The following is a 27,196-nucleotide window of genomic DNA, read 5'->3' on the forward strand; positions in this document are numbered from 1 at the left end:
ATGATATAAAATTGCTAACAGTTGACCCTCTTGGGGAATCCTACAAAAATGGCAACTTCATATGGTTCAACCTTATAACAGAACCTGCATTTTGCAGAAGAGGCCATAGCAGCTACTAGGCATGGAGGTCCGTGGCTTGCGGGGAGTTTCATTTTCACATGACTTCCCTGAGCTGTGGCACTGCAGCTACAGGAGTGGGCACTGCTGTGCAGGGATAAATGGACATATTCCTTATGTTCAGGGCTTTGTGCTGCACAGAAAAAGCTATTTGTAAAGTTTAGGACATAGTTGGCTGGGCATGGTGGCTCATGCCTATAATCCCAGCACTTTGAGAGGCCGAAGAGGGTGGATCATTTGAGATCAGGAGTTCAAGACCAGCCTGACCAACATGGCAAAACCCCGTCTCTACTAAAAATACACACACACAAAAAAAATAGCTAGATATGGTGGTGCATGCCTGCAATCCCAGCTACTGGGGAGGCTGAGGCGGGAGAATCACTTGAGTCTGCGAGGTAGAAGTTGCAGTGAGCCAAGATCGTATCACTGCACTCCAGCCTGAGCAACAGAGCAAGACTCTGTGTCAAACAACAACAACAACAACAACAACAACAAAAACTTTAGGACATAGTAAGTGTTCAGTGTGTTATCAGGCTAGTTATGATCATCAATACAGCAAACCCAGCAGCGGCTTTATTCTTCAGTGGCAAAAATGAATCATTTATTCCACCATGTCTATGAAAGGCAGTCTCTCCTACGACTAAACATTGCAAAGAAATCACAAAATCCTTCCCAGAAAGAAGCTTTATTTTTCAATCCAAAAGCAATTTCCAGAAGATAAATGTTACAGAGGGAGGAATGGGGAGAAGAAAGGATTTTGGAGGCTCGGGCTACATCCACGGCTAAGACAGCCTTCCTGAAATCCCTGGAACCTCCGGGTCTTGGTTAGCACTCCTTGCCTTCACCCCTTCAGGCAAGGGGTGGTAACACTAGCCCCAGGGACTGCACTATCCCTTGAGGTTACCCCAGACTCTGCCCAAGTCTTTGTGAATAGTCCCTTCTTCAAACACCCGTCAAAGACCCTCGTCGGAGTGAGCGTCTGTCTCCTGCTGGGAGCCTGATCATATACTTAAGAAACCAGCGTACAGTCACCTTCCCTATTTCTGAATCTAGATCCCAAAGAAATTTCAAACCAACACCTTCTTTTCAGAGTCTTTCCATAAGAGGGAGGACAAGACACACTTTGATGTCCCACATCAAAATGAGAAGCTGACACAAGAAGAAGATGAACACACTTAACTGTCATGTCCCCACCTGAAATCCAGGTTTGTCAATGGGCAGCCCTCCAAAGAAAACCCAGAGACCCAGGCCCATGCAGCAGCTCAGCACAGTCCCTGCGAGGACCCAGCAGAGGCCCCTCTGTTGAGGCCCCAGAAGAAGTGCACCCAGCGCCCTAGAAGCCACGCTTACTTGCGCATCAGCTTCTTTACTTCCCGATCTTCTTCCTCCTGGAGCTTCTGAATGAAGCTTTTCAGTACCGGCATCTCGAACTTTATATACTGGGCCACCTAGAGAGAAAGAAGCAAGTCTGGGTGAATGCCCTTCCCAGCATTACTCCAATTCCTTTCAGGGTTTTCCTCATACAAGGCACAAAGCCTTGGGAAGTCTATCTTTTTCAGAAACCCAGGATTTCCTTAAAGGCAGGAGCCAAGCCTCATTCCTCACCAGGCTGGGAAGGAGTCTGTGGTGATTGCGTCACTTACATGACACCATCTCATAACTTCTCATTTTTCATATCATGCATTCAATTCTTGATGAGGTGACGCAAAACACAGAAAAGTACTTTCCCTTGACACAGTGATGCAGAGAAAGAACTGAACCCATTATGTTTAATAAACCCCTTTGTTCTCCCCTAAGAGAATGGAAGGAATCAGGGTTCCCAATGACGATTTGGGTCTCAAGGCTCAAACAAGCATCCAAATATGAACTTGCTTTGGAGAGGCTGTGGGCGGCTCTGGGGTGAGTTAAAGTTTAAAAATGACGCCAGGCATCGAGGTTCATGCCTGTAATCCCAGCACTTTGGGAGGCTGAGGTGGGCGGATCACTTGAGGTCAAGAGTTCAAGACCAGCTGGCCAACATGGTGAAACCCCATCTCTACTAAAAATACAAAAATTATTCAGGCACAGTGGTGCACACCTGTGGTCCCAGCTACTCAGGAGTCTGAGGCAGGAAAATAGCTTGAACCAGGGAGGTGCCACTGCACTCCAGCCTGGGCAACAGAGCAAGACTCCATCCCTCCCCAAAAAAAAAAAAAGTTAAAAAATGGCTTCCCTTTCCCCACCAGAATCCCCACCCTGCTCTATCAACTCTTCTCCCTGGGATAAGCATATTTCTCTACCCTATTAATGTTGAGCTTGTCCACGTGACTGGCTTTGGCCAGTGGAATATGTGTGGACATGACACACCAAATCTGAGTGGAGGCTTCAAATATGCTTACATGATTTGGCCTGTTTTCTCATGCCCCACCATCTGCCATGAGGAGCACACCCATGTGCAGTAACTACTGCCCCAAAAGCCTGGGCCTCTGGGTGAGTCACACAGTGCAGACTTGAACTCAACCCACACTTAGAGTAGAGCCATTGCTACTAGACCATAGAATCATGGGCAAAAAAGCAAATGTTTGCTGTTGTAAGCTACTATGATTTGGAGATGTTTGTTACTGTAGTAAAAGCTGACTATTACATGGCTTACTTCTTGTATTACTTTTTTGTGACAGGGTCTTGCTGTATCTATCACCCAGGCTGAAGTGAAGTGCAGTGGTGCCATCACAGGTCACTGCAGCCTAAACCTCTTGTGCTCGAGTGATCCTCCCACCTCAGCCTCCCAAGTAGCTGGGACCACATGCACACACCACCATGCCCAGTTACTTAAAAATTTTTTTTGTAGAGACAGAGTCTCACTTTGTTGCCTGGGCTAGTCTCAAATCCCTGGCCTCAAGCAATCCTCCTGCAGTGACCACCCAAAGTGTTGGGATTACAGGAGTAAGCCACCGCAACCAGCCAACTGCTAACTTCCTAGCATTGCTAAAAGAGTGTTTGCAGACACTTCTCATCCCTCTGACAGTACCCTAGGAAAGCTCAGGCAATTGATTCCTTCTATGGAAATCACTTTCTGCCTGGGCATTCCTCCAGCAACTCCCTCAGGGCACACCTTCAACCTGGCTTCAAGAGAACCTGGTTCTGAAGAAGTGAAAGGGGGCATGGTCATTGGTCAAAAAAGTCATTCTATACCCCAGTTACAGGTGATCCAACCAAATCCCCACCCTCCTGAGGACAGACTACCTGACCCAAAGGGAACTCACGTCATAGGTGACTTCCTCCACCTGGTCCTTCTCCATTAGGAACACTTTGGAGACCTGCTCACATGGGCCCTGGAGGATTCGGGCAATCAGTGGGTAATCGGTGGCCTTCAGCTTCTGTTTCTCTGCAACCACACACAACCAGGAGCAGCTCTGAGAGGCCTTTCTCACATTAAGTAGTGGTCAATGCAGGGGTCCAAATGGACTAGGCACCTCAGGAGATGCCGCCATGTAAGTCAGGAGGCCGATTTATAAATGAACTATTCCATAGGTGTTGTGAAAAGCAACTTCCTCCCACTCCCCACCCCTCAAGAATACCACCATGCCTTAAACTCCTGGGAGGAATTGGGTTTATCTGTCCCTTAAGAAAATCTAGTTCCTTTTTTAATAGGCAGTTAGGTTTAGAATTTGTTTACTGGCCATATAAGGCAATCGCTAGTGGACTCACACAGCAAGCCCATCAGACTTGAAGGCAAACAACATTTGGAAGTTTCCAAAACCCAAACAACAAGCAAAGGAGGCAGAGATATTTTTTTAACTTGCTATTTTGAGTTAATTAGAAGTTTTAAAGTACACCGTGGTCTTCAGACTTACCACCACTCGTATGGACCACGTACAAGGCAAACTCCTCTGCTGAATTCTCAATCTGAAGCAGGAGCAAAAGATACTTGTTGAAAGTATCTATTTAAACATCCCAACTTCGAGGCTTTTTCTCTTCTTTAACAATGCAAAGCTAAGTCAATTTCAGGCTGTTTTGAGGGGAGAGCTATTTATCTACAACTCTCAGAAGTGATGAGAAGATCAAGAAGGCAGATGACTTTATCAATAATAAAGACTGCAGTCTTGCGCTTAACCACGAGGATGCATTCTGAGAAATGTGTCACTAGGCGATTTCGTTGTTGTGCAAACATCGTAGAGTGTACTTACAGACACCTGGATGGCATAGCCTACTTCACACCTAGGCCATATGGTATATAGCCTATTGCTCCTAGTGTACAAACCTGTACAGCGTGTTACTGTACTCAATGCTGTAAGCACTTGTAACACAATGGTAAGCATTTGTGTATCTAAACATATCTAAACACAGAAAAGGTACCATAAAAAATGGATTATAATCTTACGGGACCACTGTCGTATATGTGGTGCGTCATTGACCAAATTGGTCGTTCTGTAGCACACGACTAGGATAGATGATAGCTATCATCTATTGCAGTGTGCCAGGCATAGTTCTACAAATGTTAAAGATTTCAACCCATCTAATGCTCACGACGATACTATAGCAAGGTCCTATTATCCTCATTTCATGATGATGAAGCAGAGGCAGGGGCAGGTTAAGTAACTTGCCCAATTCATCCAACTAGCAGGTGCTCAATGGAGATTTGAACCCACAGCCTGTGTTCTTAGGTTGTTAGGCTACACTGGCCTCTATTAAAAATAAGAACACCTGGTCTCCAAAAGATCTCTGGTCTCCAAGAGATTGTGGAAAACACAGAGCAACAGAACTGTAAAAGCACTCCTGCACTATAATTTGCACATCTATTTAAGTATCATATTTCAAAGTAGGTTTCCCAACTGTGTCCCAGAAGTCAATCTTTGCACTGAGCCCAAAACCAGTCAGCAGGCCCCAGGGTCCTTTTAAAGTAGCCCATAAAGGATTTGAGGGCTGATGTTTCTCAAACTTCGGTAGGCATCCAAATCCCCTGCAGGCTTGTTAGACGGCATCCCTGGCCTACCCCTCACAATTTCTGATTTAGTGGGTCTGGGGTGGGGCCTGAGAATCTGAATTTCTAACAATCACCCAGGAGATGCTGATGCTGTGGACTTTGTCCTGGATCGTGAGGATCTAAAGAACCGAAGCTCTCTGCTCAGCATCCCACAAACCACACAATTTCCATGGCTCCTTGCACAACCACTCTAGGGGGCCCAAGGCACACCTGTGACCCTATCTGTGGCCAGCCAGCAAAGGGAACTTGCCTTAAATTTGTTGAGCAGCAGCTTCAGGACCTGTGGGGTGGTCATGGTGCTGTTGATGCGGACGTTGGTGACAGAGCCATAGGCTGGTGTGAACACGGACGTCTGTCAATAGAAGGGCCCAGCTCAGGGTGGGAGTGGGAACAAGGACCCAGTGCTAAAATCCAGGTGCGGTACAGGACACAGTGACAACGATACTCAAAATGTCCTCCCTGGGAGCCCCCGGCAGACTGGCAAGCAGCAGGCTATGTAGACAAAGCAACCCTCGGGGTTTGCATAATTCAGTTCATGCTCCACACTCAAAAAGACCCTTCCTCTGGGACTTCAGCACAAGGCTGTCTCTGACCACTCTCCCACCATGTGCTTGCCTCCAAGGGTAGGATTTGAACAAAGCAGGAGGAAAGGAGGGATCAGCAAGCTCGGGTGGGATGGGTGGTGCACTGACACCCCAGGTCTGAGGCCTGCAGCTCTGCTTCAGCTCTGGAAAAAGCCAGACCATACACCAGCTGGGGACACAGTGTGCGGGAAGAGGGTAACACATGGATTTTCTTGGGAGAGACTGATGAGCTGCGTTTATAGGGTCTTCAAGGCTACAGCAGGGACTGCTTTGTACAGCCCCACTGAATTCACCCACCACCTTAAGGGGAACCCACAGGGGGACTTTGAGGCTTCTGACCTGGGGTCCCTCAGCCCTCTGGAAGCCAGCAGGGCTTGCAGCCCACCCACAACCCGAAGACTAAACAGCAGCAAACACTTGGCTTCCCAGGCATCCACACCACCCACAATATGGCTGTAGCCCTGAGGTGCCATCTACCCAGGAAGAGGTTTTCCCCGTCCCCTGTCCCCCTGTCCACCTTACCTTATGGTTGTAGAAATGGCCGTTGATGGAGAAGCGGTGGCGTCTGATTCGACGCTGGTCACTAGGCGTCCTCACATTGCCACGGCGACGCACCCCAACATCACTGCGTGTGCGCATCAGCTGTGGGGTGTCCTCCTGCAGGGGCTTCAGGCCCCTGGAGTCTGAGAGAGGAGAGGGAAATGAACTCTGTCTGTCTGGACCTGGGACATGGCACATGGTCCCCAATTTGTGGCCAGTGCTACAGCACCCACTGTCTCCAAAAATATATATTTTATACAAATAATATTTTCTGCTGGGGGAAAAACATAATGCAGAATTTACAGAGAAGCTATACAGTGAAAAGTTCAGAGACCAGACTTCAGAGCCGGACTCCCTGGGTTCAAATCCCTGCTCCACAATTGCCACATATCACTAACCTTTCTGTCCCTCGGTGTTTTTATACATAAAATAGGGATAATAATAACACCCACCTCAGAGGGTTGCTGAGGGTTTAAATGAGTTAATATACATAAAGCACTTAGAATAGTGCCTGGCACAGGAGAAGCATGATATAAGAGCTAACAAGATACTGCAAACGAACTCTGACACATGCTACACATGGATGAAACTTGATGACATTATGCTAAGTGCAACAAGCCAATAACAAAACAGCAAATACTGAATGATTCCACTTATATGAGGTACTTAGAGTGTACCTCATGTAATTGAAGTACACTGTAAGTACATTCTAGGTACATTCAAAATTACAGAGACAGAGAGTAGAATGGTGGTTGCCAGGGGCTAGAGGGAGAAGGATATGGGGAGTTATTAGGAGTTTAATGGGTACAGAGTTTCAGTTTCACAAGATGGAAAGCGTTCTGGAGATGCATGGTGGTGATGGTTGCACAACATTATGAGTGCATTTAATACCACTGAACTGTACCACTTAAAATGGTTAAGATGGTAAACGTTATATTATGTATATCTTACTGCAATAAAAAATTAGAAAAAATAATGTTTAATAGAACATATATCTAAAAATATATGGGGTTCCCATGGCATATTTCTATCCTTGTATGTGTATAAATATAAAATATTGACATTAATCACAAGTAGGTTAATCTGCTCTTATTAAAATATATTTAATCCATGTAATATAAAAAATATTTTGCAAACTGACAATATCTATGAAAATTAAAAATGCACATGGCCTTAAACCCAGAAATTCCACTTGAAAGAATCCTACACGCTGACAAATGTGTGACATAAGACATGTATAAGGCGACCGACTGCAAACTTGTTTGTCATAGCAGAGGCTGAAAATGACTTAAACGTCTACCAATAGGGAGTGATTACATAAATTATCCTTTTTCCATACAATGAAATAATGCAGAGCTGTACAGAATAAGGAAGTTCTTTACAAATTTATATGGAAAAATTCCCCAGATAAACTGACAAATAAAAACTGGGATCTGCACAATGCTACCACTTGTATAACTAGGGGAAGAAAAGAAACTACATCCAACCAGCTGTGGTGGCTCATGCCTATAATCCCAGCACTTTGGGAGGCTGAGGCGGGCAGATCACTTGAGGCCAGGAGTTCAAGACCAGCCTGGCCAACGTGGCAAAAACCTGTCACAACTAAAAATACAAAAATTAGCTGGGCATAGTGGCGCATGCCTTTAATCCCAGCTACTCAGGAGGCTGAGGTGAGAGGATCACTTGAACCCAGGAAGCAGAGCCAAGATTGCACTACTGCACTGCATCCTCCTGGGTGGCAGAGGGAGACGGAAGTGAAGGGAAGGGAATGGAAGGGAAGGGGAAGGGGAAGGGGAAGGGGAAGGGGAAGGAGAAGGAAGAAAGAAACTACATCCACCCATACAGATATGTCAGTGTGTTTTGCTTATATTTGCATGGACTATCCCACGGAGGATGTTCTTGGGATGCTTCTAGGTGGGTGGATGAGGTGGGTGACTTAATTCTCTCCCTTTGTATCTTGACCCATATACATTTTATATTCTCAAAAATAAATAACAGTTTACAACATCTATCACAGCGGTCTTCACACAGTTGGTCCCTAGCCGGAAGCACCTTCCACTCGCATGTACCTGTGGGGCTTGGCATCTGGTCACCCTCCGGCGGGGCATCCACCTCTGAGATCTGAACTTTGGGCACAGTCAGGAGCTTCAGGGTGGTTCTGGGGGTGGAGAAGACAAAGGGGAGGGGGGAGACAGTTTAACCCCTGTGGAAAGATGCCCCCACACCCGCCGGACCCCACTCCTGCAAGGGGAGCACTTTGCTAGTGCCAGGCTGGGTACTGGCGCACATCAGGTGATGAGGGGTGCAGATGGGCTGCACCGAGCATCCCATGAAAGGCTGGCCCAGCTCCCAGGTCAAGCAGTGGGTGGGGCAGGGGGCGTTCTGGAGGGAGAAGATGTTCTTTTGCAGCATCTGCAGCAACACAAGCGTCCAATTCATCAAGCCCAGGATGGAGAATACCAAGGAACAAAACCCATGAGCGGCCTGCACTGCTTCTAAGCATGTATGGGTTCTATGGCTTATTTGGAAAACTCTAATAATGGCCATTTGTCTTGCAGGGTAAGATTCCAGTTTAGACTCATTGCTGTTGAAGAAATAACTCATAATTGCTTCTGGCATTCAAAAGGAGTGGAAAGTTAATAGGTTGGCCACAACAAGGGCAGGGGCAGCTTTGGAAGGGACACTGACAGTGTTCTCGGGGTGCAAGGACGGAGTCCTCATCCAAGCTGAAGAAAGGGTTACAAGTAGGCAGTCCAAGCTGAGACCCTGGTTTGCCATCATAACTGGCAAATAACTTCCCAAAGCCAAAAAGGACAAAGGGAGCAGCTCAGAAAAACATCCAAAATCAACAGAGGATTTGGCTAGAAAGGAGAATGATATTTGACCAATTAAGACCAACCCATGGTGAGAAGAGCATGGGCTCCCTGGGACCCAGTAGGGATAAACCTCATGTTCTGGGGAGGATCGTTTTAAGGAAGGACAATTAAAATGGAAAATCTGAAAGAACTTCCTATTGTAATTTAACTCATATACTTCTGAGCCACAGAATGGACCTGGTCAGAGCTTCTGGGGAATGGTGAACACTTGGCACCCAGAGCAGCCACTTCTACTCCCTGATTTAAAGCCTTCATTCTTGCTGGAGCAGGAACCAGTCTCAGCATCCTTTTTTTTCTTTTTTCTTTTCTTTTTTTTTTTTTTTTTTTTTTTTTTTGATGGGGCAGGGGGACAGAGTCTTGCTCTGTTACCCAGACTGCAGTGCAGTAGTGCGATCTTGGCTCACTGCAATCTCCACCTCCTGGGTTCAAATGATTGTCCTGCCTCGGCCTCCTAAGTAGCTGAGATTATAGCCATGCGCCACCGTGCCTGGTTTTGTTTGTTTGTTTTGTTTTGTTTGTATTTTTTTTTTTTTTTTGTAGAGACAGGGTTTCACCATGTTGCCTAGGCTAATTCCTGAGCTCAAGTGATCCGCCCGCCTCAGCCTCCCAAAGTGCTGGGATTATAGGCGTGATCCACCATGCCCAGCCTCAGGATCCCTCTTAAGACAGTAGTCTAGGCATTCACTGTATTATAGCTGACATCTAAATGACATCATTTACCATTCCTGAAAATTCTCCCAAAGTATTTTGCAGAGTCAACCAAGACCAGCTTGATGCCACAGAGAAGGGAGAAGAAGCAGGCAGAGTGAAGGACCCCTTAGCAGCCCAAACCAAAGGCCACAGGGTCAAATGAAATCTTAAAAATCATCTCACTTAGGGAATAGAATAGTCTGGGGGTCAAGGTCAGGCTGTGAAATGGGCTTGGCCATTGGAAATCAAATACAGAGATAATACAGTATAGTATAACAATACAGTACAGTGTAACAAATACAGCTGGGCATGGTGGCTCACACCTGTAATCCCAGCACGTTGGGAGGTCAAGGTGGGAGGATTGCCTGAGGCCAGGAGTTTGAGACCAACCTGTGCAACATAGTGAGACCCCACCTCTGCAAAAATACGAAAATTATCCAGGTAGGGCCAGGTATGGTGGCTCACGCCTGTGGTCCCAGAACTTTGGGAGGTCAAGGAGGGTAGATAACTTGAGGTCACGAGTTCAAGACCAGCCTGGCCAACATGATGAAACCCTCTCTCTACCGAAAAATGCAAAAATGGCTGGGTTTGGTGGTGGGCACCTGTAATCCCAGCTACTCGGGAGGCTGAGGCACGAATCTCTTGAACCCGAGAGGCAGAGGTTGCAGTGAGCCGAGATCACATCACTGCACTCCAGCCTGGGCAACAGAAAAAAAAGGTCGGGGTGGGGCGGTGTGCACCTATAGTCCTAGCTGCTGGGGAGTCTGAATTGGGAGGATCACTTGAGCCTAGGAGGTTGAGGCTGCAGTGAGCTGTGATTAAGTCACTGCACTCCAGCCTGGGAAACAGAGTGAGACCTTGTCTCAAACAAAACAAAACAAAAATACAGTGATAGTGCTGAAAAGCAGAGCATGAAACCGGCAAAGTTAGATGAAACCAAAGAATCTTAACCAGACATCCTAGCGCCTATGGGGTGGGCAACAATTTTCCTCCTTAAATCCCTTTGGTAAGAAACCAGACCAGCTCCAGGGCTGGCCACATAGTAGGTTTCTCTCAATTATAGAGAAACATAGATTTGGCTGTGGAGTTTAGCAAAATGTTCAGTGTGGCCAACAGAGAGGGCTTGATTTTCATTTAAACCAGAAAAAAAAGGTCACTGTGGTTTTGGCTGAGAGGTGAGCACACTCCACCCAGGCTGGGGCCGAAGGCAGTCAGCATCAGCAGGTTTCAGGATGGAGCCAGGCTAGTCACTTGATCCTAAAACTCAAGTCCCAGAAAGACAATAAAGAGGGCATGCCTTGCTAGAGGCATTTGGCGGCGCATTTGGCGGCTTATTCAGCCATGGAGGATAAGGAGGGATGGGCTAGGTCTTCCCAGCCCTTCTGGTGGGAACTTAGACCACCACCATCTCACCACATCCTGGCTTCCCGTGTGATCTGCAGGGAGCAGACCCCTGGCTGATCTCGCTTGGCTGACTCTGATAGAGCCTGACATTCCTTTTCCTCTTCCAGGTTCCCCCAAGATTCAGAGAGCTTTGATCAGAAGGTTCAAGTCGTGAATGGTTTGGAGTGGGGCTATTCTATGAGGAGTGGTCCCAGTGGGGAGGGTGCTGGGGCATGGGGTGCCCTATTAGAAATCTGCAGGCTGGGCCTCACTAGCCACCAGCAACTCCACTCAGAGACTCCTGAGTTCTCCCTAAGGGAGGACTCTGACTCAGCAGCTCCCCTCGTATGACTCAGCAGTCCCCTCCTGTGACCTCATCAGTGACTGCGGTGACAGGAAGGGGACCCAATCACAGCCAGTCTGCCCCTTGTTCTTCATTCCAAGGCCAAGGCAGGTGGGCAATAGAGGTAGTAGGAGGAGGGGCCAGGGTCAGGGCTGGCTGGAAGAAGGAAGCATTTATCTGCTTGAGAACACACAGAACCCCCAAGCATCCTGGTCATCTCCCTGCCCCATCTCTCCTCACTCACCCCTGAGCCCCCAGGTTACAGCCAGAGTGCCAGGAGGAGGAGGACGGAGGGGGCCGAATGCGTTCGTTGTCATCCTGCATCTGCAGGCGAATGGGCCGGCGCAGGCCCCAGGAGATGTTCAGGAGCCCCTCCACGATGAACTCGTCTTCTTCCTGTCCACAAGCAATCAGAGGGGTGAGCCTAGAAAAGCCCCAACAGAAGCCAAGACCATGCTGAGGGACAAATGACACATTCTTCATATGTCCTGGCTGGGGGCCCCCAGATTGTATTCACAGGATAGGGGCAGCTGCCCAGTTCACACCCCAGCTCTGAGATACTTTCTAACGTAAACTACCCCAGATCCTGAAGCTGACCTCACAAGTCAGCACAAAAGTTGCTGTGAAATTCAAATACATAGATGTAAATTATAAAAAGCATTGTTTTTCTTTTTATCCCAATGACTTTTAAAGAAAGCGGAATACATCTCTTAAAATAAATGAGATTAGCCTTGCTAACAGAAGCAAGAACTGGAGTTAGCTACGTCCCATCCCCTACTATGGAAAATATAGCTCTTTAGCTATAACATATGTTTAGCAATCCAACCTGGTGGTTGAAGGAAATTTAAAGCAACATTTGCTGAAGTTTATTCTACAGAACACCAGCTCCTCTAGCTGATGAACTGTTGTCTTTAAAAGGGTGTCAAGTGATCATGAGCTGGGAGAGGCTGTGCTAATCAGATTTCCAAGCAGCAGAATGTCCCAAGTTCTGTAATAAACTAATGGGCTAAATGACAGCTCTCCAACAGGTGAATAAATCTTGCAGGAGTCCCCAATTTATACTCAAAGGTTGCTGACTAATTAGACGTTAAATGTAAAACCATTCTAGAGGCATTTATATGTTCTATCCCGAAGAATTGGGACTCGCTTATGACTACGAAATCCTTTAATCATGGAGCACTTTTAATCATTTATTCTATAGGACATAACCCAGGAAGGCTATTTAAGAACTAAAATCTTGCATGGCCCAGTTGCTGATTAGTAAAAGCTTGAAGGGCAATCCCTAAAAGAATCAGTTCTCCTCCCTCCAGTCTCAGAAAAACCTTTTTGAAGCCATGTTTTATGGGCTGATCAAGTGTTAGATCTGGGTCATGGGACACATCTTCAAGACAAGCCCCATAGGTGAAAATGACATCAGCCCATTGAGCAACTAACTTGGGCCCCAAAATCATCCTCAAAGAGGGAGGAAGGAATACAAGAGGGAAGGAGAGAAATGAAACCATTTTGGGGTGCTTAGGAGTCTCGGGGAGGAAGGCTTTATGTAAACATAGGCAATTTACATGGCCTTCCCCTGATCAAGGTGGGCATCATGCGTTTACACAATTGTTGGTCAAAATTTAACCCAAAACAGGATTTTGTCTAAGTGGAGTGGTTTGAGGGATACAGAATAGGTCACTACATCTCACATACTGTCCCCAAGCAACCTGCCTTAGCAGCTGAAATTCCACCATCTGTTATCTGTTTCTATGGATTAAATCGCCACAGCTTGATAACCTCAAAATGTGTTTCAAAGGGCATTACACATATGGACCTTTTTATCAGTCACAGGCGCTTGAGTATAAAGTACCCTACCAGACTCCTTTATAACCGATCGTCTATCTGATAACAGGCTTTAGAGAAATGGATACAGGATGAGCAAGCTCAGTTTCGGGATGGGAACCAAATGAATAACAAAAGCAACCTAGGATGACCACGTGGGGGGATGGGCCAAGTGCTACCATCGAGAGCTTATATGCTTTGCCCAGGTCACTGCAGCGATAGGACTTGGGCCCAAGTGTTTAAACACAGAGGACTGGGTGGGGTTCCCGAATTGCCCAATGAGAGGACGTCTGCTTGGGAGCCACCTGGAAAGGTCATTTCATGAAAGCTCCCTCTGGAGAATCTCCCCCATGAGACTGGGCTAGCCCCACCACACTTCTACAGGAATGTCTCTGTTTCACATCTCTGAAACATTCATCCTTTCTGGAACAAAACTGGGCCTGGAGTCTTCTTCCAAAGAACCCCAAGGACTCTCCCTAGCATCTTAAATGAGAAGCAGGAGGGGCAGGGATCTTTGGGACCTCAGGGACCTTCAGACCCAGGACACATGGTGACAAGGCCTGGACTAGCCAATCAGGGCCTTCCCTGGGGACTCCTTACCTCCCGATGCCGGAGCTGTAAATTCTGGCCTTCATAGTACAAGTTGTAGGTCTTCAGATGCAAGAGAAGTTCATTTCTTAGGGGGAAAAATGCAAGACGTATAACATTATCAGCTGAAGCCACTTATAATGCAGTTGTTCCCTCTTTCTCTCACCTCTCATCTGGCCTTCAGTCACCCCACTTTGGGTATTTGTCCACATATACATACACACACATGCACACGCACACAGAGTTCTGCCCCCACCACCCCATAACCATCTTCCCCCAGGATCAAAGTCAAGAGTGAGCACCACCCAGAACAATGCTGAATGAAAGGAGCAACTCCAGGACACCAAGGCAGGCCTCGTCTACCACCAATACTCCCAAACTCAAGCTGAAAGAGCAGGTGTTAATAAGCCATGGATTCACTGAGGCAAGCACTTCAGAGCCCACAGACAGCAATTCTCCTGCCTGGCTGTGGCCTCTTCTCCCTCAAGCACGCTGTGAGTGAGGAAAGGACAATAATGACAGGCCTTCACAAAACTCAGAAGTCCAGGCGTGGTGGATCACGCCTGTAATCCCAGCACTTTGGGAGGCCAAGACCAGCGGATCACTTGAGGTCAGCAGTTCAAGACCAGCCTGGCCGACATGGTGAAACCCCATCTCTAATAAAAATACAAAAAATTAGCCAGGCATCGTGGTGCATGCCTGTATTCCCAGCTACTCAAGAGGCTGAGGCAGGAGAATCACCTGAACCTCGGAGGCAGAGGTTGCAGTGAGCTGAGATCATGCCACTACACTCCAGCCTGGGCAACAGAGTGAAACTCTGTCTCAGAAAAAAAATAAAAGACTCAGAAGCTTCCAGGCTGTTCAGAAGCGAAATGAGAAAGGTTTGAGCCACACTAACTTATGCTTCATAGACATGACCTTATCATGTGTTTAAAAACTTGTGGCTGGGAGCGGTGGCTTATGCCTGTAATCCCAACACTTTGGGAAGCTGAGATGGGCCGATTGCCTGAAGTCAGGAATTCAAGACCAGTCTGGCCAACATGGTGAAACCCTGTCTCTACTAAAAATACAAAAAAAAAATTTAGCCAGGCATGGTGGTGTGCACCTGTAATCCCAGCTACTGGGGAGGCTGAGGCAGGAGAATGGCATGAACCCGGGAGGTGGAGGTTGCAGTGAGCTGAGATCGTGCCACTGCACTCCAGCCTGGGCAACAGAGTGAGACTCCATCTCAAAATAAACAAACAAATAAACAAACAAAAAAACTTGCAAACCCCCATCAGCATCAGAATGGGTGAATAAAGGAAGCAATAGCCACACAACAGAAAACTATTAGCGAAGAGAATGTGAATGAACTACACACATGTGTGTGACTCATGGGAATTATAGGATATGTGCTTTTCTTGTGTCTAGCTTCTTTCACAAAAAAGCACAGATCATATTCCATTGATATAAAGTTCAAAATGGAGTGTTAGAATTCAGGATAGTGGTTCACCTTGGGGAGTAGTGACAAGGAGTGGGCATGAGGTGGCTTCTGGGCCCTGGCAATACTTTTTCAGTTCTAAAAATTAAAAACTAAAAACTCTTAGAAACTCCCCCTCTGAACCCAGTACTGGACCTCCTTAGCCACCAAGTTTTCCAAGTGGCTGCACTGGGAGTACAGCTCTACTGCACGAGGCCAGAGAGGAGATTTCACCCCCTTTGTGATCAGGGAAATCCCTCATCAACCCTGAGAATGCAGTTTCATCTGAAAGGGCGTGTTTTGCACTCCAGGTGGGATGAGAGGGGAGAGAGGTGGAGGGGGCCGCTGTGCACTTTTGTCTAGTCTCAAGTAAGAGGTGGCAGAGTTCAGCCTCTCTGAACCCAGCCATTCAGTGGAGAGATTTTGGGCCATGCCAGGAGTCAAAACCCACTGGAAATGCCAAGAAACTCCTGACAAGTTAAACCTAGATAAATCAGCGTGATTCTATGCAAGCTGAGATGAATTTGTGGAAAATGTGATTCGAACACCTAAGACAAAAGGCCGTTTGGTACTTTTGAACACACAGATCTGAAACTGGGATAGAAAATCACTGGTTGGTAGAAGTCCCTGGGGAAATCTGTCCACAAAGAGATACGAATGGTCAGATGTTACAAAACATGTGTCAAGTGTGTCTAAAGACTTCAAACAATTTAGTCTCAGATAAATTAAATATTTCATTAAGATAGAGAAATGCTGGCTGGGCTCAGTGGCTCACGCCTGTAATCCCAGCACTTTGGGAGGCCAAGGTGGGTGGATCACCTGAGGTCAGGTTTTCAAGACCAGCCCGGCCCACATGGTGAAAGCCCACCTCTACTAAAAATTTAAAAATTAGCTGGGTGTGGTGGTGCATGCCTGTAATCCCAGCTACCCGGGAGGTTGAGGCAGGAGAATCACTTGAACCCGGGAGGCAGAGGTTGCCGTAAACTGAGATCACGCCACTGCACTCCAGCCTAGGTGACAGAGGGAGATTCCTTCTAGAAAAAAAAAAAAAAAAAAAAAAGATAGAGAAATCCTATGCTGGAACTTCCAATTCGAGGGTCTATTTTGGCTCAAGCCCAGTCACATTCGCAAAAAGCCTGAGCTCAAGAGACTTTGGTGCACAGAAAGCAATTAAATTGTCCCCTTCTATTCAGAGGGCACCTGTGCCAATTTTAGCCAGAACCAGAGCAGCCCAGGGACACACTACCCCAGCCAGGACTCCCTGGGAACACCACAGACAGGACGGGGAGCAGTGTCTGAGTCCGTTCTGGCTGCCGGACCATAGACTGGGTGGCTTCTAAACAACAGAAATTCATTTCTCACAGCTCTGGTGGCCAGGAAGTCCAAAGTCAAGGTACAGTCAGTGTCTGGTGATAGCCCTATTCTCACAGTGAGAAGGACACAGCCCTTCTCACTGCGTCCTCACACCATGGAGGAAAAACAAGCTCCCTTGGCCTTTTATAAGGGTACTTAGATCTAATCACATCCCAGAGGCCCCACTCTTATACCAGCACCTCGGGGTGAAGTTTCCACATAGGAATTTGGGGGAGACACAAACATTCAGAAGATAGCGAACTGCCACCAGCCAACTCCTCCTCCTGGAAGTCTTCCAGGACACCACATCTTTTGAGCCCCCAAAGTTTCTGCGTCTTGACTTCCCCTTTACTTCACCTCCAGGCCAGGCTCTCGGGGCATGTTTTTATCTATAGCAGCAACCCTGATGATCTTACAAGTCCAAGTTCAGCTGCTTAGCTCCTTTCCCCACGCAGAAGCCCCGCCAGTCTGATGTACAGGGAAGGCCCCTCTGCCAGCGGCTGCCGTCCACCCACAACTTCCCAGCACAGGACTGGTCACTGAGGACAAAACACTCTAGCAAAACGTCTTACTTGGAAATGTATTTATCTTGTCCACATGGGACTAGGGACGTTTGGTGGCTGTAGTCCATTCTTCCTTTCTCTTTTCATCGGAAGGAGAGGCCTATATTTGGAAGGGGAAGACAGAGGTTAAAGTCAGGTTGTGTCCCTGGGAACTCAGCAGAACTTGGGGTGGGGAGGGGACAAAAAATTGGACGTCACGGCTCTCCATTCCTCCCCACCTAGATCCGTAGCTAACACTGACCCAAGGCTGTGAGAGGCAACACTGCTGGCTGCTGCCTTGACTTGCCACAGCTTCTGAGAACAAACATCCAAAGGAAAGATGACAACCCTTGGACAATCCAAGCACAAATGCCCCAGCCACAGAGCACACTGACACCCACATTGGTTCCAAGGACAACTGATGAGTCCTCCTCTCTGAAGAGACCGTCACAACACAGAATAGAGAGTTATCTCAGGGACAGCCCGATTCTACTGAGGTCTACCGAGGATGGGTAAACCACCTAAAAATGCCCAAATACAGCCAAGTGCGAGAAATCACAGTATGTGTCTACAGACACCACTAATATATTACAATGTGAAAGACAATTTAATTATAACAATACATTACAGAAACACAGGAAACAAAACTATGGGTCTAATTTTGCTTAAAATCTATGTAAGTATAAAATATGCATACATATATACACATTTACATGTATAAATATTTAGTCAGATAGGTAAATATATGTCAGGATTTCTCAACCTTGGCACTATTGCCATTTGTTTTGTTTCATTTTGTTTTTTGAGAAGGAGTCCCGCTCTCTTTGCCCAGGCTGGAGCGCAGTGGTATGATCTCAGCTCACTGCAACCTCCCTCTCCCAGGTTCAGGTGATTCTCTTGCCTCTGCCTCCCAAGTAGCTGGAACTACAGGTGCCCGCCATCACGCCAGCCTAATTTTTTATATTTTTAGTAGAGGAGGGGTTTCACCATGCTGGCCAGGCTGGTCTCAAGCTCCTCATTTCAGGTGATCCGCCTGCCTCAGCCTCCCGAAGTGCTAGGATTACAGGCGTGAGCCACCGCGCCCAGCAGCACTATTACCATTTGGAGCTGGCCCATTCTTTTTTAATTTCTATTTGTAGAGAAGTGATGTCACTTTGTCACCTGGGCTGGGAGTGCAGTGGCATGACCATAGCTCACTGCAGCCTCAAATCCCTGGGCTCCCTTGATCCCCCTGCCTCAGCCTCTCGAGTAGCTGGAACTACAGGTGTGCCCCATCGCCCCTGGCCTTGGACTGTTCTTTGTCGTGGGACTGTCTTGTGCATTGCAGATGTTTAGCAGCATCTCTGGCTTCTACTCACTAGATGCCAGCAGCACTACCCCAGTGATGACGACCAAAACTGTCGCCAGACACTACTAAGTGTCCCCAGGGGCAAAATCACATTACTCACAACAGCCAAAAGGTGGAAGCAACCCAAGTGTCCATTGAAGGATGAGCAGATAAGCAAAATGGAGTATATGCATTCAGTGGAATATTATTCAGCCTTTAAAAGGAAGGAAAGGCTGGCACATGCTAGAACATGGGTGAACTTTGAAGACATTATAACAGGCCCAACCCAAAAAGAAAAATACCGTATGGTTCCACTTTTATGAGGTACCTAGAGTAGTCAAAATCAGAGACAGATTTTATAGAATAGTGATTCTTCAAAAAGTAGAATGGTGGTTGCCAGGGGCTGGGAAGAAGGGAAAATGGAGAGTTTCTTAATGGGTACAGAGTGTGCAAGAGGAAGAGAGTTCTGGAGATAGACAGTGGTGATGGTTACACAACATGTGAAGGTACTTAATGCCACTGAACTGGACACTTCAAAATGGTTAAGATGGTAAACTTTATGTGTATTTCACCACTATATACATATATATGTGTGTGTGTGTGTGTGTGTGTGTGTGTGTGTGTGTGTGTGCATATAGTGGTAAAATACACATAAAGTTTACCATCTTAATATAATATTATATAATATTTATATATTATATAAATATATATATATTATATATATATATATGTTTTTGAGACAGAGACTCACTCTGTCACCCAGGCTGGAGTGCAGTGGCGTAATCTCAGCTCACTGCAGCCTTGACTTTCCCAGGCTCTAGTGAAACTCCCACCTCAGCCTCCCAAGTAGCTGCGACTAAAGTCATGTGCCACGATGCCCAGCTAGTTTTTTGCATTTTTAGTAGAGGTGGGGTTTTGCCATGTTGCCCAGGCTGGTCTTGAATCCTGGACTCAAGCAACCTGCTTGCCTTGGCCTCCCAAAGTGCTGGGATTGCAGGCGTGAGGCACCGCACCCAGCCCACAATATATTTTTTAAGTGGAAGAGGGAGTCATAGGAACCAGTATTACCATGACATGATGTGAGAAGGATTTGACCTCCTGGAAGAAGGATCCACGACCCGAGGGCCACAGACAGCCTCTAGAAGCTGGAAAAGCAAGAAAACGGACTTGTCCTAGAGTGTCCAGAAAAGAAAACATCCCTGTTGATACCCTGATGTTAGCCCAGTGAGATTCGTGTCAGACCTTTGAACTACAGAACTGTGAGATAATCAATTAGTGTTGGCCAGGCATGGTGGCTCCTGCCTGTGACTGCAATACTTCGTGAAGCCTAGGCAGGAGGATCACTCGAGGCCAGGAGTTCGAGACCAGCCTGGGCAACAGCAGGGGACCCCGTCTCTACAAACACATTTAAAAATTAGCTGGATGTGGTGGCACGCACATGTAGTCCTAGCTACTTGGGAGTCTAAGGTAGGAGGATTGCTTGAGCCCAGGAGCTCCGGGCTGCAGTGAGCTATGATCATACCACTGTACTCCAGCCTGGGCAACAGAGTAAGACCCTGTCTCTTAAAAAATAAAATAAAATAAGGCCAGGCGCCGTGTCTCACACCTGTAATCTCAGCACTTCGGGAAGCCAAGGAGGGAGGATCGCTTGAGCCTAGGAGTTCAAGACCAGCCTGGGCAACATGGGGAGATCCCATCTCTACAAAAAATAAAAAATTAGCCAGATGTGGTAGCATGCACCTCTGGTCCCAGCTACTAAGGAGGCTGAGGCAGGAGGATAAATTGGGCCCAGGAGATCAAGGCTGCAGTGAGCCACAATCACATCATTGCACTCTAGTCTGGTCGACAGAGTAAGCCCATCTCAAAATAAATTAAATTAAATAATAAAATAAAATAAAAATACTTTAAGCCACTAAGTTTTGGTAACTTGTCACTGCAAGTTACCATGGGCTGATTCCATTCAGAAAACTCAGACCCTACCAGCGTCCCCAAAAGTGGTACCCTGAGAACACAATTGGTCTCTCTAAATTTTAAATTTTATTATTTTTTTACTTTTCCAAAAAAGGAAGAATAATCTGATCATGAAAACTGGAGTACACATGTAATGCACAAAAAGAAAAAAAGGAAAGTCAAGCTAGTGAGAAAGCTTTCTTTCTTTTTTTTTTTTTTTTAAGATGGAGTCTAGCTCTGTCACTCAGACTGGAGTGCAGTGTTGTGATCTCAGCTCAGAGTGCAGTGGTGCGATCTCAGCTCACTGCAACCTCTGCCACCCAGGTTCAAGCAGTTCTCCTGCCTCAGCCTCCTGAGTAGCTGGGATTACGGGTAAGTGCCACCACGCTCAGCTACTTTTTTGTATTTTTAGTGGAGACAGGGTTTCATTATGTTGGCCAGGCTGGTCTTGAACTCCTGACCTCAGGTGATCTGCCTGCCTTGGCCTCCCAAAGTGCTGGGTTTACGGCCTGAGCCACCACGCCTGGCATGGGTAATTTCTTAAGTGACAATTACCCATAACTAGTCAGTGCCCCTTTTTATAAAAAGGTGCCCCTTCTATGCATGTGTAAATTTACACATTCAACAAGCATTTATTGTGTGTCTACAACATGCCAAGCATCATGCTTCACGATGGTGGCTCAGCAGTCAAGGAAACAAGGTACACGGTGCAGGAGGAGGGGGCTGTGTGGGGGCAGAGGGCTCTGTCAAGGGAGGGTGAGTGCTATGGTAGCAAACAGGAAGGACACCTACGGATGAGGGTGGGGTCCTGGGGGGCTGTCTGGAGGAAGAGACCTCTAAACTGAGACCTCAGTGTTGGCAAAGATGAGGGGCGAGTAGGTCCAGGCAGAAAGAGCAGGCAACTCGGGACTGTGCGAGATGGGGTGGCACGAGCAGAACCCCGACCTGGTGAGAAGTCTGGACTTCATCTGGTGGGCAATGCTGGGCCATGTGAGTGTGGAGGATGAAGAATGGCCCCAGAGACACCCGGGTCCCGACCTGGAGACTGTGAATATTACCTTATATGGTAACAAGGACTCTGCAGATGTGATTAAATGAAGGCTCTTGAAATGAAGAGACTATCCTGGATTATCTGGGGGGCCCTAAATGTAACCACCTGTATATGTGTCCTTATAAGAGGGATGCTCTGCTGCAGCAGAGAGAAGGCGACGTGACAACTGGAGCAGGGGGAGAAATCTGAAGATGTTGCACTGTGGACGAAGACGGAGGAAGGGGCCGTGAACCTTGAAGGCAGCTCACAAGCTGGGAAAGGCAAGGACACAGATTTGCCCCAGAGCCCCTGGTGCGAGCAGAGCCCTACCACCACCTTAGTTTTGGCCCAGAGAAACTGACTTCAAGACTTCCGGACTCCAGAATATAAGTATTACATTTCTGTTGTTTTAAGCCATCAAGACCATAGTCATTTCTCTCAGCAGCAAGAGGAAAACAAGGGGAATTCCGAGGGCAGGGATGTGATCTGATGTGCATTTTGGAAAGGTCACCACCCAACGCCTTGCTTTGCGGAGAAATAATCCAGGAAAAGAGCGGCCAGGGCACCAGTTGAGAGGCCGGAGCCCGAGTTGGAGAGACAGACTCTAGAGAGTCTGAAGAAGAGTGAAGTCGTGATGCGGAAAGCACACCTTTTGGGGAAAGGGTGTGCTGCGGATGAAACGTGGGGTGACAGGCAGAGTCCTGGTGATGCACGGGCTGCTGGCGAGGACCGCAACGTAGGCAGAGGTGCCACCTTCACAGTCGCTGATGTGAGGACCAGGACTGAGTTTCAGGCAGGCCCATGGAAACTTCCGGTGCATATAACCAGAAGTACAGCAAGCCTGGGGCCGCGGAGAGCGATTCCTAGCACGTGAGGTGAGGGGAGAGGATGAGGTCATCGGGAAAGAACAGAAGGGGTGAAGGTGGCAGGGCCTAGGGCAGGGTTCTGATTAACCCAGTTGGTCAGCATGGGCAGAGGAAGGAGTCCCTGGAGAAAGAGGGAAAACAGGAGACGTGGTACCGAGGAAGCCCAGGAAACAAGGGGCCTTGAGAAGGAGGCCAAGGTCAGCAGAGCCAGGAGCTGGTGGTCGGAGCCCAAGGAAGGGGAACCCGGAGCAGCCTCTGTTAACCCACGCAAAGGTCATAGGGGAACTCAGCCAGAGCTGATTGCACAGCCTGGTTGGAGTGGAAATCAGGTGAACGGTGCCTGCTGTCGGCAGCCCTTCTCACTCTCCAACACTGGAGTCTTTCTTCAGCCAGAGGAAATGTTATTCTATCTTTCTTTGATTATTTCCCCTCTTCCTCCCATTCTTGGTTCTTTTTTTGAGACGGTGTCTGGTTCTGTCACCCAGGCTGCGGTACAGTGGAGCCATCATAGCTCACTGCAGCCTCAAACTCCTGGCCTCAAGCGATCCTCCCGCCTCAGCCTCCCAAAGGGATTAAAGGCACGGGCCGCAACACCTAGCTAATTTTTTTCTTACTTTTTCTTTTATAGAGACAGGGCCTTGTTACGTTAACCAAGCTGGTCTTTTACTCCTGGCCTCAAGTGATTCTCCCACCTCGGCCTCCCAAAGTGCTGGGATTACAGTGAGCCACTGCACCCGGTCCATTCTTGGTTTTTCTGCAATCTCTTCTCTCTCTAGCACTATGCATCCATCCACCCGGGCAGCTACCCTCCATCTCCTTATTTTTCTCAGAATTCTTCAGCTAATCTTCTGATTCACCAACTGAATTTTCTCCAGGACTCTGTTTCGTTCTTTGCCTCCAACATAACCTATCATTTGGTAATTTAGTTCTGCATCTGTCCTGCTCTTAAGACAATTCTTTTTAGTACCATGTCTTCTTAAATCCACTGAGAATACCAGTTAGAGAATTTGATTCTTAAAACTATTTGGTTCTACAGAAAAAAATAGCCAGAGCAATGAAACAGTAAACATATAGAAATAGACCCAAATATATCTGGGAACATGGAATGTAAGCAGCAGTTCTAAATAGCAGGGGAAAGGTAGCTTAATTTTTTAAAATATCACTAGAGAATTCGCTGGCCTTTGGAAGGGGTAAGACAGGGAAGTGAAATCGCTAGCTTACTCCTTCCACCAAAAGAAATATCTGAATCAAAAATTTAAACATTAAAAAATAAAATGCTGAAGAAATTGATACCAACCTGTGAAAATTTTAAACTTCTGTTTAGAAAAAAAAAGGACACTATACAAAGTCAAAAAGGCAAATGGAAAACTGGGGAAAAATATTTACAAAACATATGGTAAAGGGCTAATGTCCTTAATACATAAAGTGCTTTAATAAATCAGTAAGAAAAAGGTCCTATGCTCATTCATAAAATGGGCAAAGGACACACACAATAGTTCATGGAAAACTCAATACAAGTAAATAATAAATCCATGAAAAGGTGTTCAACTTCCCTCATGACCCTACTTTTTACTTACCAGACTGATACACATCAGATAGTCTGATGGCCCCGACTGTGGGAATTTTCTAGGACTCAGCCACTCTCTACCTGTTGGGTGATCTCACCAAGGCCATAGCTATAACTCTGACCTATGGGCTCATGTTGCCCCATCTTGGTCTATGGCCTGACTTCTCCCCACCTTTTTTCTTACTTTGACATTTCTTGGGAAAAGAGTGTTAAGAAAATATTTGCCTAGCCTAACCCAAAGTTGAACTGAGATTACAGGTAGGTGATTCTAGGACCCAATCCCTCTTTTGCCCCGCTCAGGACATCTGCACCTTTCTTCACAAACTTTCCAACCACCCTCACAAAGCAATGGCTCCCTGTAGCCAGCTAAAGAAACTAAGCTACATTCACATCCACCTTAAGGCAAACAGCAGCAGCACTAACAGAGGGCCGGAAATTCACAGTTAATTCTGATATTCCTTAAACAGAGCATTGTTCCTTATTCAAGGAAGGTCAGAGGAAGACGGTTTGTGGAACAGGAATGTGGATTCAATTGGATTCAATTGGACACTTCCTCCAAGGGTGCCTGCCGGTATCTGTGGCCTTGGAGACAGGGATTCGTTCAGCTGGCTGGTTGTAATGCTTCTGCATACCCTGTTATTATCCAGAATTTATGGCGCTCTCCTGGGCTCCAAAATGCCTTGTAAGAACCATTTACGATCATCACTTCCCACAGGGCCTTGGGAATACAGGCTAATAGTTGTTACGTCTTGTAGGAGGGAAACTGAGGCACAGAGGAACGAGGGGCTTCCCACATCAGCCATCATCTAGTCACAGAACTAAAACACCTCATAGTCTACCACAGAGAGAAAGGAGAAGAGGGGCAGAAAGGGGACAAGAAAGAAAGGGCAGATTTTTACACAAATCTTTTTTTTTTTTTTTTTTTTTGAGACAGGGTCTCATTCTGATACCCAGGCTGGAATGCAGTGGCACAATCACAGCTCACTGCAGCCTTGACCTCTTGGGCTCAAGTGATTCTCTCACCTCAGCCTCCTGAGTAGCTGGGACCACAGGTGCACGCCACCATACCTGGCTAACTTTTTATTTTTTGTAAAGATGGAGTCTCACTATGTTGCCCAGGCTGGTTCCAAACTCCTGGCCTTAAGCGATCCTCCTGTTTTGGCTTCCACAATGCTGTGATTACAGGTGTGAGCCACCTCTCAAAAATCATTTTTAATATGGAGCTGCTCTTTGGAAGTCTAAAACATATTTAAATCTGCTGAACTTCCTCTATGAACATAGTTACTTATTCCCTCTAGAATTCTAAATCAGTGCTGCTTTTTAGAAAAAACACTTTAGAAAATAAAGCATATATTGAATGTCTACTAACCACAAAGCATGTCTGCCAAAAGAGCTGGAGATGTGAATACAGCTGGGCTTGCCTAGTTGAGACCTGAGCCTCCCAGGTTCCTGTCATGCTGGAACCCCGTTGGGGCCACCAACCAGTCAAGTTTTCCCTCTGGCACTGGCTTCATGCTTTGGCAGAATGTTCCAGATTCTCCTCAGCTCCATTAAATGCCTGGGCAATGCATTCTGCTTGTCAGTGGAATTCAGCTGGTTACGTGGAGACCCATTCATGACTTCCTGACTGCCTGAAAGACGACTTGGGGATAAGACCTTCCCTAAGACCCAAGAGGACGTCTTTATAAAGGGAAGGTCCTCTGGCCGTTTAATATGATGACATCCCAGCCACTGAGAACTTTCTGAGCCTACTTTTTATGCTCTGTGAGTGTGCCCATGCTCTCCCTCAGACCCAGTTTCACATGTTCTAGCCTCGACCCTCATCAAAACTTACCTCCCCCTATAAATGACCCCTGAGTCCCCTGGACAATGCCGGGACAGGCACTCCCACTTTGGCTTGCCCTTCAGCACAGTACATACCCCACACAGACGTCATCTGCTGGTGTTTCTGTCCCTTCCTGGGCCTGAAGCTTCCTCTCTGGCCCCCAGCCCCCAGCTCCCAGCCTGTGCCTCTCTCCTGTACCCAGGTTATCGTGATTACTGCTTCCAGGAAGGGGATGGGATCAGCAGTCTGTCCAGGGACACTAACCTGCTACCTTAGGCCAGGGGATTCCGAGAAGCAGAGCCTGAGAGAAAGCTTAGGCATGTGATTTATTGTGCAGGTGTTTTCAGGAGAAACCTGGAAGGGAGTGGGGGAGGCAGGACGGGGGCAGCAGGAGGAGCTAGGAATTAGGTGGGTTCAGCTGGAGCCCAGCCACAGCTGATCCCCTGGGGAGCTCTGTGGTGTGAAGGGCCCCCAGAGTCGTCCTACCTGGAGGGGGACAGGCGGCGCTTCTGGACCGCTGCATGTCAGCCATTGGTAGAGAGCCAGCCCATAGGCATTTCCCTGCAAGAGCAATTCTCAGGAAACGTGTGCCACTAAGACCCAGCACTGTCAACATTCACAGCATGCAATAGATTAAGGGGATCTTGGTGGTACAGCAGCATCCATTACACCTGCTCCATATCTGAGATTGAAGCAACTACTGGGTCTGTCACTGTCCCCCACCGACTCTCAAGTTGGGAGGAAACAGCTGCCCACTCAGGACCAGCCTGGCGCTGGAGCCTAGGCTGCAGGAACGGGGTCAGCATCGCCCAAGCTCTGGACCAGCTGAAGTCCTGCAGCAGTTGCATGAAGGATCCTTTCCCTTCCTTCCCACAGACACCACTTGCAGGTGTTTCCAGCCTCCCACACGAGGCCTCTCCAAGAACAAATGCAGGGCTGGCCAAGCCCTTGAAATGCACAGGCTCAGCTTCCTGAGACGAGAGCACACACCAAGTCCTCAAGACGCTCTAGGAGGTGGGAAAGGCATCTGCAGCTCCCACCAAAGACAGCAGAATCCCCTCTGCTCTTAGGTCTTGCTTCCTCCAAGCGCTCCATGGTCAGGGAGCCCGGAGAACGTGCCACCTTTCCTTGGTCTCAGAGCGTCCCCAGGACCCTGGCTCGCCCTACATGGTTTCAGTTCCAGCCTGGAGACCCAGCACCTCTCGTCTTATTTATGAATTGGGAAGTCCTCCGAGGGAGGGGCAGTCCTGGCAGGAAAGTCCAGGGTGAGAGAGGGGAAGAGCTCCCTTTGGTGGTCACTTTTGTTTTTTGTTTCCTGAATTGTCTTCCTGGTGGTAGAGCAGGGGCCAGGCCCCAACCACCCCCACCTCAGCTC

General features: G+C 47.5%; 1 protein-coding gene across 5 annotated transcripts in view; it reads right to left on the bottom strand.

Moving 5' to 3' along the window:
• Window positions 1-27,196, bottom strand: part of RASSF2 (Ras association domain family member 2) — a 45,414-nt gene that overhangs the window by 4,785 nt on the left and 13,433 nt on the right. For 4 of the 5 annotated variants that reach the window (XM_058433020.1, XM_058433021.1, XM_032142771.2 and 1 more), the window contains exons 3-11: window positions 17,287-17,377; window positions 13,915-13,990; window positions 11,741-11,892; window positions 8,274-8,362; window positions 6,187-6,347; window positions 5,331-5,432; window positions 3,951-4,002; window positions 3,360-3,481; window positions 1,468-1,565 (exon numbers count right to left, since the gene is read on the bottom strand). In XM_058433020.1, coding sequence (XP_058289003.1) covers window positions 1,468-1,565; window positions 3,360-3,481; window positions 3,951-4,002; window positions 5,331-5,432; window positions 6,187-6,347; window positions 8,274-8,362; window positions 11,741-11,892; window positions 13,915-13,990; window positions 17,287-17,345 — 911 coding nt within the window. In that variant the 5' untranslated portion in view covers window positions 17,346-17,377. Of the gene's footprint in view, window positions 1-1,467; window positions 1,566-3,359; window positions 3,482-3,950; window positions 4,003-5,330; window positions 5,433-6,186; window positions 6,348-8,273; window positions 8,363-11,740; window positions 11,893-13,914; window positions 13,991-17,286; window positions 17,378-19,651; window positions 19,729-27,196 lie in introns of all 5 variants that reach the window. The other variant, XM_032142773.2, reaches the window with a different exon arrangement.

This window comes from Hylobates moloch, unplaced genomic scaffold, assembly GCF_009828535.3.
Source record: "Hylobates moloch isolate HMO894 unplaced genomic scaffold, HMol_V3 SCAFFOLD_21, whole genome shotgun sequence".
NCBI classification, from domain to species: Eukaryota; Metazoa; Chordata; class Mammalia; order Primates; family Hylobatidae; genus Hylobates; species Hylobates moloch.